The sequence below is a fragment of the Mustela putorius genome, unplaced genomic scaffold (assembly GCF_011764305.1).
Source record: "Mustela putorius furo isolate JIRA1106 unplaced genomic scaffold, ASM1176430v1.1 tig00003867_pilon_pilon_pilon, whole genome shotgun sequence".
Taxonomy (NCBI): domain Eukaryota; kingdom Metazoa; phylum Chordata; class Mammalia; order Carnivora; family Mustelidae; genus Mustela; species Mustela putorius.
Genome location: NW_025422019.1, coordinates 8,626,697 through 8,639,794, shown reverse-complemented (window position 1 = coordinate 8,639,794; position 13,098 = coordinate 8,626,697). Strand labels below are relative to the sequence as shown.

General features: G+C 36.2%; 1 protein-coding gene and 1 pseudogene across 9 annotated transcripts in view; one reads left to right on the top strand and one right to left on the bottom strand.

The window, feature by feature from the left end:
- The window catches only part of EPB41L5 (erythrocyte membrane protein band 4.1 like 5), a 145,822-nt gene that overhangs the window by 66,520 nt on the left and 66,204 nt on the right, over positions 1-13,098 (top strand). For 8 of the 9 annotated variants that reach the window (XM_004759768.3, XM_013060076.2, XM_004759766.3 and 5 more), the window contains exons 15-16: positions 663-705; positions 1,105-1,220. In XM_004759768.3, coding sequence (XP_004759825.1) covers positions 663-705; positions 1,105-1,220 — 159 coding nt within the window. Of the gene's footprint in view, positions 1-662; positions 706-1,104; positions 1,221-4,457; positions 5,647-13,098 lie in introns of those variants that run through there. The other variant, XM_004759770.3, reaches the window with a different exon arrangement.
- LOC123387910 lies at positions 5,601-11,294 on the bottom strand (annotated as a pseudogene).

Genomic DNA, 13,098 nt, shown 5'->3' with positions numbered 1-13,098 from the left:
TAAAATGTTGAGCTATTGCTGACATTAGAATATCTTGAGAGGGTAGTAATATACAAAAGAAGTTACACAGATAAGTTTATTGGATATTTGTGCTTAATGCCTTGAATTTAAGGTATCATTTGTGCTTCTCTGCATTTTGCCATCCTTAACAGATACTGTCCAATAAATAAACAAGATTAGTAGTGAACTACATATTTTAAGCACAACTAAAATATAGGTATGTGGAAATCTCAAATGAGCAGATTATAGAAAAACAAGTATTTGTCTATAAAAGCAAATGTTTTCTGACATCTTACATTCTTAGTTTTAGGTTCCAATAGTAATTTTCTTTCCTTTTTTTTTTAAGATTTTATTTATTTATTTGACAGAGATCACAAGTAGGCAGAGAGGCAGTCAGAGAGAGAGGAGGAAGCAGGCTCCCCACTGAGCCGGGAGCTGTATGCGGGGCTTGATCCCAGGACCCTGAGATCATGACCTGAGCTGAAGGCAAAGGCTTTAACCCACTGAGCCACCCAGGCACCCCCAACAGTAATTTTCTTTATTTGCAGCAAAACAATTACTTTAAAAATAAAGCTACCTTCATTACTATATGTATAATTTTACAATGTGAAGCCCTTGAATTTTATATATAGTTTTTTAATATATATTTTTATCCATTACAGTGTTCATAATAATGTTTCGACCCAAAGTAATGGCTCCCAACAGGTGAGATCATCTTAAGCTTCTAAATACTGGAACACTAGTCAGTTATGACAGATAGTGGTACTATTAATTGAATTTTTAAGTGGTATAACTTTGGGAAAGTTTTGTGCATTTTCTTTTTTTTTAATCTGTAATGTGGATAATGAAACCTTCTGCTCTTATGAGATGTTGTAAATAGAACAGGTGCTCTATAGAACATTTTCCATTCTTGTAAATCCTATATAATGAATAAGATAACTAATATTTAGTTGGATTATTATTTATCTATGAGGTAGTACATAACATTCAAGCATTTGTTTGCACTATGTTCGTAGGTAGTATTTCATTTTAATGTTCTGTTTATTGGTGATGAAATGTTTTGTCAGGCAAAATAGATGATTTTTATAATTTTATAACCTACAGGCTTGGGATGTGAAATCTACTCTGCCTGTGATTCCTTCTGTTCCCTCTGGTCCTGTGCTGGCAGAGATAGAGAATCTTCCAAGGAATCCTGGAATAGACCAGCATGACAGGAAATGGTTTGTTAACTCTTTAAACCGGAATAAAATGTTGCTTGCTTAATGGTATTCTAAATTCCCAGCCATAATCTTAGAATATTTTAAATATGATTGAAAACAAATTATTCATATTTGTAAGCTGAACAGAAACATACTACTGAGCAGTCATATTGGGATTGGGAAAATAAGGGATATGTATGAAGAAGGGAATGCAGTTATTTAATTGGAGAACATCAGACATCTCTCCTTATTTTGGTTAACATGATTGGAAGTGGTGGGTTGCTCTCTGTTGAAAAGGACTTTAAATGCTTGTCAGTAGAACCTTTTCTCGGATTAATAAGGAAAATATGTTCATCTGTTTCACACAACATAATGCTAGTGCTTTTGGATGTGTTTTTTCATTAAAGACTGAAGATAAGCCAAAGGGAAACATGATTATAACCTAAAATAAACCAAAGTTTTAAAATACTCCATTTTGGGGGATGGAGAGATAATCTGATCACAGAGAAGATACTTTAATTGTTTAGATTTCCAGGGTCTTTTTAATTTTTTTTACATTCATAGTTAGTACACAAATGTGAATACTTTGTGACTTATTGGAGTGTAATCAGCAGGATTCATCATTTCCCAAATAAATGTATTTGGCTTGGAGGGCTCCTAGGCAATTATTTGGTTGAGTGGTCATTTGGTTGCATCTGTTCAAGTTGTGTGTCTATGAAATGAACTTCGGTAATTCATAGGAATTTTCTCTTTTTCTCTTGCTCTTAGTTTGTTAAGTACCTGAAATCTAATGAGTTTCTGTGGTGATCTCAAGGTTTTGGTCAGCTTTCTGTGCAACCAGTTCTTCCTTCATGGTGGTGGGTCAACAGTGGTTGGTGATTATTTTCAGTCTTTGCTATGTAATTGTTTTTCACTGTTATTTTGGCTTAACTAACTTGCAAGGTGCTTTGCTCTTCATTGCTGGGCATACTTTTACTTCAGTTCCAAATAACTTGATTAGTTTCTAAGATTGAAGGAATTTTTTTTCTTTATCTATTTCTTCTTTTCCTTTTACCTGGGATTATGATAGAGGAGTACTTTGTGTGTGTGTGTGCATGTGGGCACACACCTAAAGTATGAACAGTGAGGCTTCTAAATATCAAATTTTAGTCTTTATTTTTATAAGCCATTAAAAAGTTTCTTCAATTCTTACTGAAAACACAGCTCCAGTAAGCAGCTATGTTTTATGGCCTTGATGTTACCACCAAGTCCTATTGGCAAGGAAACCAGATTTCAACTATAAAAGAACTCCCTTAATACTTGCTTACCCCTTTTATATTAATACGGAATGAGAATCTGGGGGGTGGGTTTTGCATACTATATTATGATACTAAATCTTTATTGAGTTTTCTAATTTTAATGGGCACATATTTAAATCTATTTAATTTATTAGGCACTATGTAGTTCCTTTGACACAGCCTTTAAAAGAGACAATACTGAATCTGAGAGTATTGAATTTTAAGGAAAATGAAAAATTTGGAGCTATGTGTCCTTCTGTTACGTATTTGTGCTGAGACCTCCTTTACTGAAATGGAGTAAAATGGCGATCTGAAAACTTAATGAGCCTCAGTGTATGTCAGCAGCAGTGGCATGGAACTGAATATAGAACTGATCTGTCTTGGAGCTAATGGATTCCCCAGTCTGAATTTAAAGTGCTTTCTGTATTTCACTTTTTGTTTCTGCATGCTTTTATTGTTATTAATGCTCTTAAATGAATATAAAACAGTCCTCCTTTAGAAAGTGATGTTAAAATATGGAAATGCTCCCAAGGTTTGAACAATTGGGCAGAATAACAGACTATTACCAGGTAGATAATTTCTAACCATTTTAATCTAAACCTACTTCATGTTCAGTTCTTTATTCTCTCATTGATATCTTCTAAGTGACACCATTATTTCGGTGAATGATTTGGTATATCAGTAATGTAGAATTATCTGATATTCAGAGTATCACCTTTTGAGAAACAATTTACATAATAAATCCATTTAACCATTTATAAACAACAACAACAACAAAAGTGAATAATATTTGGGAAATCTTGCATATATCAGGGAGAACATAAACCTAACTTAATTTCCTAAATTTTCATAGACTGTATATTGAGGGTCATGAATATTATAGAGTAGATTTGGTGAACAAGTTCTATGTCTATTGAAGAAAATACGATTTTAAAGTAAAAAAGCGTTCAGGCTTGTTCTGAAAAATCCTTTTAGCTAATTTCAGTTTCCTGAAGGAAAAAAAGGTGAGGATTCATATTTTAGTTGAGTTAGAAAAATACTGTATTTAAAAATTTATCTTTAGACATAATTGGGGTGATTTTTTTTGTTGTTGTTTATAATTATCTTAAATATGTGCTGCCCTTTTTGCTATGTTACAAAATCTTGGTGTTCTGTGACAAATATGTCTTTCTACTGGAGGACTCTGTTTCTAACCAGGAACTGCTTGTATGCATGCTTCCCTCTCATAGTTTTGTAGGCCTGTTCTATAGCACTGTGTGATTAAAGAGTATCTTAATATACTTAACTAAACTGTTTCTTGGAGGGGCTTACAATCTTATCACATTATCTGTACCTGTTAAATTTCATTTTGAGGTCCTGTGAACTTTGATTATAGAAGGAACAATGATTCTTCATTGTTAATTGGAAACATTGACATAAAATTACCTGTTTCTTTCTTTTTTTTTTTAATGTTCTTTCTGAATTTTGTTTCCTAGATTTCAGTTTTGTGAAATCACCTAATTTGGGGAATAATTTTCACAATTACTCTTTTCTGTATATGCTTTTGTCCATAATACAGAAGTGTCCTTTTAAATATTTGAATTAAGTAGATTATAAATATATTTTCCTTTTCATTAGAACTTCAAACAACATTTTTAACAATTTTTTTTTTTTTTCATTTTTAACTTTGAATTTGATACCAGCATCAGGGACAGATAGAATGTTTTGTTCTCCGTGAAATTTCCTCTTTATTTAATTCACTAAACTGACTCTGGTTACTTATTCATATTTGCATATTGAGTTTTCCCACTACATATAACTTTCTGGATTCTACCCCCCTCCTTTATTTTTGAATGTCATTGCATGGAGTAAATGTCAATAACTACTTACAGCAGTGTTGCATGCAGGTCACACTGCCCTTCTCCTTTATTACCTCTTACACATCCATTTTCTCCTATTCCTTTTGACTAACTGTGCTCCCCTCCCACTCCCAACCATCCAGGCTCTCTGCTGCCAGTGACTGCTGTCAACGTGGTGGAAACCAGTGGAACACAAGGGCCTTGTCCCCACCCCAGCCTGCACATAGAAACTACACTGACTTTGTCCATGAGCACAATGTGAAGAATGCAGGAGTCCATCATGATGTTCATTTTCCTGGCCATGCAGCCATGACTGAGATATGAGTGTTAAGCCCATTAGACACTGGGACTCTTTGTCATGCAAGTTGATGGTATACATTTTCTATACATAGAAGATTGATCACATTAGGAGAATTTGGGAGAAATTACTTTATATTGCGTCAGTAGTTGTGTAGTGTTTGTAATTGGGTTCTTCTGTGAAAGGGAAAAGAATGAGAAGAAAGCTATATGCCATCAATGATAATGAGAAATGCTTTGTATTGAAAGGGTATGTATATATCATTGTAATTTTGGAAAGGTTTCTCATGATTTTAACGTGTTGATACATCACTCAGAAGATGTCTCAGGAGAGAGGTTTGTGTTTGTGTAAAAAGCTTCCTGTTATCGTCTCATCTCCACACCATCCAGATAGATCGAGGTGAAAAGAAGCAGACACACTAATCACAACTATGGAGGAGACATGTCCAGGCACAATGTCTCAGTCTTTGGTGAACTGCTTTTCTATACCATTTTTAATACTTCTGTAGTGATCCTTGCCTTAATTTCAATTAAGTGCCTAAGATTCTAAAATCATAATTAATGTAATTTTTAATTAAAAGTACTTTTACTTTTTAACAAACAAACTTTTCTATACCATTTTTAATACTTCTGTAGTGATCCTTGCCTTAATTTCAGTTAAGTGCCTAAGATTCTAAAATCATAATTAATGTAATTTTAAATTAAAAGTACTTTTACTTTTTAACAAACAAACTTTCCGTAATTTATGGAAAGGTCTAGAAATCACATTAATAATGTGATTCATGTAGAGAGATAATGTAGAAAGATAAACCTGAATGGTTACTTTTGCATGATTAAGTAGTTAACTAGTGGTTAACTAAATTTAGTTACATTACTACTGAATGGTTGTACAAAATGGAAAATGTATTTACTTTTGTCTTTTCATTTTCTCTTTTCTTTTCCATCTTATGCCTCTGATAGATTTCCCGGATTTGCAGCAGCCTGATAATCTAGCCTCGTACAACCTTTAAAATAAAAATTACAAAGACCAAACCATATCACTTTCAAATGGGTTAGATATATTACTCTTTTGGTCCTTTATGAACTTCAAATGTAATCATCCAGGCTCTTTGATTTAATTGATAAAGGCAGATTATCTGGAAAAAGTGCATTTGTAATGTAATGGGAACTGACAAGGGAAACATTTTTTTTTGCCTTTTTACAGTTTTTAGAAATTTTAACAATTTCCAAATGTTAAAACTGTTATATGGCAATTTGAAGATACTTTATAGTTTGAGAATTCATAATACTTCAAGGTAATGAAGCTGTATTATAAACAACCTAACCCATATACCATCCTATTTACTTCTGAGATTGGTCTAATCCCTTTCTGCTAGATACATGTTTCAGAGGGCTTTATTACTGGACTGTTGGTTGCAAATAAAATACAGGTTGTCAATAGAAAATACAAGTAAGCAAAATTGAGTTAAGATCTAGGAATGAAATTTTTAGGCAGGTTTCAATCTGTGATTTTTATCACAAACTTTTTTTTTTTTTTTTTTTTAAGATTTTATTTATTTGACAAAGAGCATGCTTGCGTGTGCCCTTGGGCAAGCACAATCGGGGAGTGACCGGCAGGGGGAGAGGGAGAAGCTGGCTCTCTGCTGAGCAGAGCCACATGGGGGCTCAAATCTCAGGATCCTGGGATCATGACCTGAGCCTAAGGCAGGTGCTTAACCAACTGAGCTACCCATCACAATCGTTTTTTTTAAATATGTTTAAAAAACTTACTTATTTGACAGATAGAGATCACAAGTAGCCAAAGAGAGAGGGGGAAGCAGGCTCCCTGCTGAGCAGAGAGCCTCATGTGGGGCTCAATCCCAGGACCCCAGGATCATGACCTGAGCCCAAGGCAGAGGTTTTAACCCACTGAGCTACCCAGGCTCCCCTATCACAATCATTTTAAGGAGATAAGCTCAAAGTATTCTTTAGCACATCCTGTAAATATGAACAGGTCCATACCTTAAATAACCCACCTCCTTCCCTAAATCTTACCATCATAAAGCATACTTAAAAATGGCCACTAATGTATATCCTTCATAGTTATTTTAGACTTTACATAGCTCAGATTATAATTGTCAGGTATTGTTGATGGTGATTTTTTTCTCTAAAGCAGGGAATTTGAATCATAACATTTTAGCACAGAAACTCTGATTTGTGTGATTCAGGAAAAGATTTCATGGGTGTGAATATGATTAAGAACTATTTTCATTGCTGGGGTGGCTCAGTTTATTAAGCATCTGCCTTTGGCTCAGGTCATCCTGGGATCAAGCCCCGCATTGGGCTCCCTGCTCCACGGGAAGCCTGTTTCTCCCTCTCCCTCTCCCCTACTTGAATTCCCATTCTCGGTGTCTTTGTTTCTGTCAAATAAATAAATAAAATCTTAGAAAAAAAAATGTTTCTATAACAGAAACCAAAGAAGTATAGTAATAAAGCTTTTTAGGTCTTTTAGGAAGTCCTGAGGTTTGACTTTTTGTACTCTAAAATTAATCTTGAAATCTGAAGGTTAGACTGCTGAACAATGCCTAATATATATGTATCTTAGCAGAATCTTAACTTCAGGAAATAGGGAAGGATTGTAATAGAAGAGTAACGTCTTCAGTTTACATTGAAAGTGGTCATTTCTGTTCTAGAGATTGAGTTAATCAGTACTGTTACATTTACATGATGGAAGAATTACATCGTGATTATTCTTTCTTTGAAAACCTTGTTATGTTGTAGTTCATTTGTAAAGTTCTGATGATAGAAACTGGATTGGTGGATTGGTAGGGAGAGAAGGCAGTGCAGGGGGTGGAGAAAGTAAAGGGCTAACACTGAATGGTAGTAGAATCAAATCTGTTTATTTTTACAATATATTGTATATTCTATAAATATACAATATATTACAGTAAACATCCCTATATGTTCCAGGATTTCATTTCAAATATTGTGAATATTCTTGATATTGATACTTTGAAGATATACATGTTTCCAGAATTATAAAGAATTTACATGTAGGGTGCCTGGGTGGCTCAGTGGGTTAAGCCGCTGCCTTCGGCTCAGGTCATGATCTCAGGGTCCTGGGATCGAGTCCCGCATCGGGCTCTCTGCTCAGCAGGGAGCCTGCTTCCCTCTCTCTCTCTCTGCCTGCCTCTCCATCTACTTGTGATTTCTCTCTGTCAAATAAATAAATAAAATCTTTAAAAAAAAAAAAAAAAGAATTTACATGTAGTTCATCCTAAATTAAATAAATTGTCATCAGCTTATTTATATTCTGCATTGTTTTATGCCTAAACGGTAAGTGGTCATACATTCTAGATTAGGGAACTAATGTCCTTCAGAAGTACCTTTCTTGGGGGGCACCTGGGTGGCTCAGTGGGTTAAAGCCTCTGCCTTAAGCTCAGGTCATGATCTCAGGGTTCTGGGATCGAGCCCCGCATTGGGCTCTCTGCTCAGCGGGGAGCCTGCTTCCTCCCCTCTCTCTGCCTGCCTCTCAGCCTGCTTGTCATCTCTCTCTGTCAAATAAATAAATAAATAAATAAATCTTTAAAAAAAAAAAAACCTTACTTGGTCACTATCTTTTTTTTTTTTTTAATATTTTTTTATTTGTTTATTTTGAGAGAGAGAGAGAGACAGAATAAGAGAGAGCATGAGAGGAGAGGTCAGAGGGAGAAGCAGACTCCCCATGGAGTTGGGAGCCCGAAGTAGGACTCCATCCCAGGGCTCTGGGACCATGACCTGAGCCTAAGGCAGTTGCTTAACCAACTGAGCCACCCAGGCGCCCTGCTCACTATCTTTTTGATCAGAAGGAGCCACCAGCATGTGATCCAACTTCAGTGCTTTGTTTAATTTTATTTACCATAATTAATTTTAACATCTTGAATTAGGTTAGTTATGTTTCATCTATACTTTTATGAACAGAGAAACAGAAACACAGCAAAACTACACTTTCACACATGAAAATACACAAGCTCTTATGATAATTATTTCTTTTATTTTTTAAGATGACTTTTTTTTTTTTAAAGATTTTATTTATTTATTTGACAGACAGATCACAAGTTGGCAGAAAGGCAGGCAGAGGGAGAGGAGGAAGCAGGCTCCCCGCTGAGCAGAGAGCCTGATGCAGGGCTCGATCCCAGGACCCTGGGATCATGACCTGAGCTGAAGGCAGAGGCTTTAACCCACTGAGGCACCCAGGCGCCCCGATAATTATTCTTTTGATGGTAAGACCACTTCAAAGGCTTTTACCTGTCCCTGAGTATAGTCTAACCCTTTTGACCTTGATAGGGTAATCATATATATACTTTTAAATGGATTTACAGAGGAAAACAGAAACTCTATTTGTCGTGTTGGGTATATGTCTATATTTTAAAAAATAGTACACAGTCATATTTTTTAAAAAATTTATTTATTTATTTGACAGCGATCACAAGTAGGCAGAGAGGCAGGCAGAGAGAGAGGAGGAAGCAGGCCCCCTGCTGAGCAGAGCCGCTGACATGGGGCTTGATCCCAGGATCCTGGGATCATGACCTGGGCCGAAGGCAGAGGCTTTAACCCACTGAGCCACCCAGGAGCCCAGTCATTTTTTTTTTTTTAAGACTTTTTAAAAAAAAAATATTTTATTTATTTATTTGACAGACAGAGATCATAGATAGGCAGAGAGACAGGCAGAGAGAGAAGGGGGAAGTAGGCTCCCTGCTGAGCAGAGAGCCTGACGTGGGGCTTGATCCCAGGACCCTGAGATCATGACCTGAGTGAAGGCAGAGGCTTAACCCACTGAGCCACCCAGGGACCCTTTTTTTAAGATTTTATTTATTTCAGAGAGAGAGTGCATGAGTGGGGGAGACAGGATGAAGAAGGAGAGGGAGAAGCAGAATCCCTCTGAGCAGGGAGCCTGATGCTATACAATACCAGCTGGATCCTAGGACCCTGGGATCATGACCTGAGCCTAAGGCAGGCACTTAACCAAGGATTGAGTCACCCAGGCATCTCTTACACAGACTTTCTAATATTGTAATATTGTCATTATAATTCATATTTTAGGGGGAATTTTAAAATTTATTTAAAATGCTGACCCAGAAAATATTATTTATAACCCTTGGGTTATCTTTGTCCAGGATGTAAAAAATGCCATGTAAACATGTCAGAATATAAAACTGAAGTATCTTCTGAGTGAAGGGCAGGCAGATATGAGATAAAGCAATGAACTTGACCTTAATTATGGTAGTATCTTTTATTTACTAGATTTTTGCATATTTACTTGGTTGATATGCTAATAATTATTTTGATTAATAGTCTTGCTTTATCACTTTTATGTATCCTGATGTCATGCATTTCAACTTTCCATCTTACCAAAACAGGAAAATAGATGAACTGGGTGATGGAAAGGAGTGGAGGATTAAGGTGTCTTGGGTTTCAGGAGGAAGAAAAATACTGTGATGACTGGCCTCACAGGAATGAGAAGGCTAATCCTCAGCTTTGATCCCTTTATTGTGTATTCACAGACATAGACTGAAGAATTGGGGCAATGGTTGTCCATGCTAGTGTAGGATGTACTGATGGTGGAAAGAGTCATTATTTGAACCTTGGTACTTTAACTGTTTTGGTTGGGTCATATGCTTCATTTGTAAACAATAGTTCATTGCTTGAAAGGCGTAATTATTTTGTGTGTGTTAGGCTTTGAAGTTTGGGTCTAAAATAGTTATATTAAGTTGCATTAATTTTATATCCTTAGCATATAGGGTTTATCATATGGATTTGCAAAAATAAAATCCAATAACACTTAATCTCTTTACTACCACGTACTTACTTCCTGTATTTTAACATAAATTATACCACATCATCAAAATTCCAGAATTGTCAATGTTTCCATGTGAGATGCTTATACATAAGGGATAGAATTTGAAGATACATCTGGGACGAGGAAACCTCTGTTGTTTCTCTCTCTCTGTCTCCTGTTCTCCTCTCTCTGTGTGTGCTTTTGTCTCCATATAAAATATGATTGGTCAAATTCTTTCTGTTTATTATGAATTGTATAGTATTCTCAGCTCCCCATCCTTTTTTTTTTTCAGTTTTATACCTTTAGTTGTGACAATCAGCTATTAGTTCTCATCCGCATTAACTGTAGATTTTTTAAAAAAGATTTTAATTATTCATTTGACAGAAATCACAAGTAGGCAGAGGCAGGCAGAGAGAGAGGGGAAAGCAGGCTCCCTGCTGAGCAGAGAGCTTGATGTGGGGTTTGATCCCAGGACCCTGAGATCATCACCAGAGCTGAGGGCAGAGGCTTAACCCACTGAGCCACCCAGGCGCCCTACTATAGATTTTTGAAAATGGGAGACAGGTACAGAAGTGACCAACATGTAGAGCTTGTTTGGGGAATCTTCATCCTTGTTGTGTTTTGGGGACAACTGCACACAGATAGGGTATGGAACATTCCTTATTCCCTTGGCTCAGACAGCTTTGTTGAGCCTGGTGTCAGTGTACACATCTGGAGTTCCCATCTCCTTTATGGCAGATTTACAGATCTGTTCGAGTGCGGGAGGGCCACACTTTTTGCAACCCACCCCATGGATCCACTTGTGAATGTTGGTGTATGCTCTGGTTACTGCCTTATTGATGGCAGAATGGCCTTTCTTTACATCCCCCTTCTTTGCAGGAGCCATTTTGCCAGGCCTTGGTTGGAAAGCTCGGCTCCTTTTTTAGAACATAGAAATTTCTCATCTTCTGTCCGTATAAATTAGCTTTTTACTTTAGTCATGTGAAATCATTGTGAGAATTTTGTTTCACCCACTTGACATTTTAACTTTCATGATAGAAATACTAGGCCAATGAAGCTTGTCACTTTCATTGGAATATGTATTATATAACTTCATTTCTTTGCATGTGGGGCGGGTGGAGAATTTATTAGCCTTCTCGGAGAATTAGTGAAGAGAAGAGAAAACTTCAAAAGAAATTGGTGAAAGGAAAAAGATTTTCTGTGTTTTTTTTTTTAATGATGTATTTTTATTTTTATACTGAAGCAGAAGAACAAGTGTTCCTGTTTTTACTAAAGGAATTGTTCTCACAGTTTTTTATTAGATAATTACCTAAGCTTTTGTGTCCCTAACAACAATCTGTGGTCTTAATTCTAGGTGATGGTACTTGAGTGAACTTTTACATTTTGTTCCTGACAGTTAGCCAACATTTTGTTTATATTGGCACAGAGAAGAGATATCTGACTTGGAGAACAACATTCTCCAGGAGTGTGACTGAAGACTCCCTTAATGGTGTAATAAACCTATGCCTCCTCCTCTTGAAAACAGGTTTAACAGCTGTAGTTTTTTATTTTTTATTCTTAAAGGAATTCTCATTTGTTTTGTTTTTAAGTAATTTTAATGAAGAAATGGGCTATACCCAGTGTTTAGTTAGGGTTTATGAGAAATTGGAGATTCCTTAATAAGGGTCTGGCCTATTGACTAATGACTGATTATTGTTAATATTAATATAAGGGGTGGGTAGAGTAAAAAAAAAAAGAATGAAAGGTAAGGGATGATAATAGGAAGACAATTGATGGCTTGCTTTGTCTTGTGAAACTGGTTACAGCAGTATGCAGAGAAATTATGAAAAACATCCTAGGATATGAAATACCACTAGAATGTGTACCATTACAAAGAACAATTCTCTATAACAAAGCTATGTTTGTAGCCTAGCTATTAGCTTCAGGGGTTATTTAATTATAAACTCTCTAGGAGTTTGGAGATAATTAACTTGCATTAATTCTTTCTGGGAATGCCAACTCCAAACCTTTAGAAGTCTTTAGAAAGACTTGGAGAGATTAATGTGCTTTAGAATATCCTGGTTATCACTTAAGTGGAGCTTAACAGATATGTTAGAGCAATAGCTATTAGAGGTATTTGTGTTGGGGGGTGCCTGGGTGGCTTAGTTGGTTAAGCATCTGCCTTTGGCTCAGGTCATGATCCCAGGGTTGTGGGATTGAGCTCCATGTTGGGCTCCCTGCTCAGTGGAGAGCCCACCTCTCTCTCTCTGCCTGTCACTCTGCTTACTTGTGCTCTCTCTCTCTCTCTGTCAAATTAAAAAAAAAAAAAAAGTATTTGTGTAGTGTGGAAAGGCATTGAAGATCAATACTGAGGAGTTTGGTAAGGAGGCCTGTGGCAGTCATTGCGGATTTTTAAGTTAAAGATTGGGGAGGCTTGTATTAATATCTCCTTTTTTAAAATTCATCTCATTACTTGTTGAATACCTGCTAGATCACCTTCTTATTCCTCACTTCCTATACACAGTCATTTATAATTATTCCTTTTTTCATACCCTCACATTTCTTGACCCTTCTCCTGTTGTACACATCTAATTAAATCCAACTCTGTACTGTACATGTAGATGGACAGTGTAAAATGCAACATTGTTGAATGGTCTCACTTTAAATTTTGGCCCCTGAATGTAGGTCTTCAGTGCTGCCTGAAATCCTAT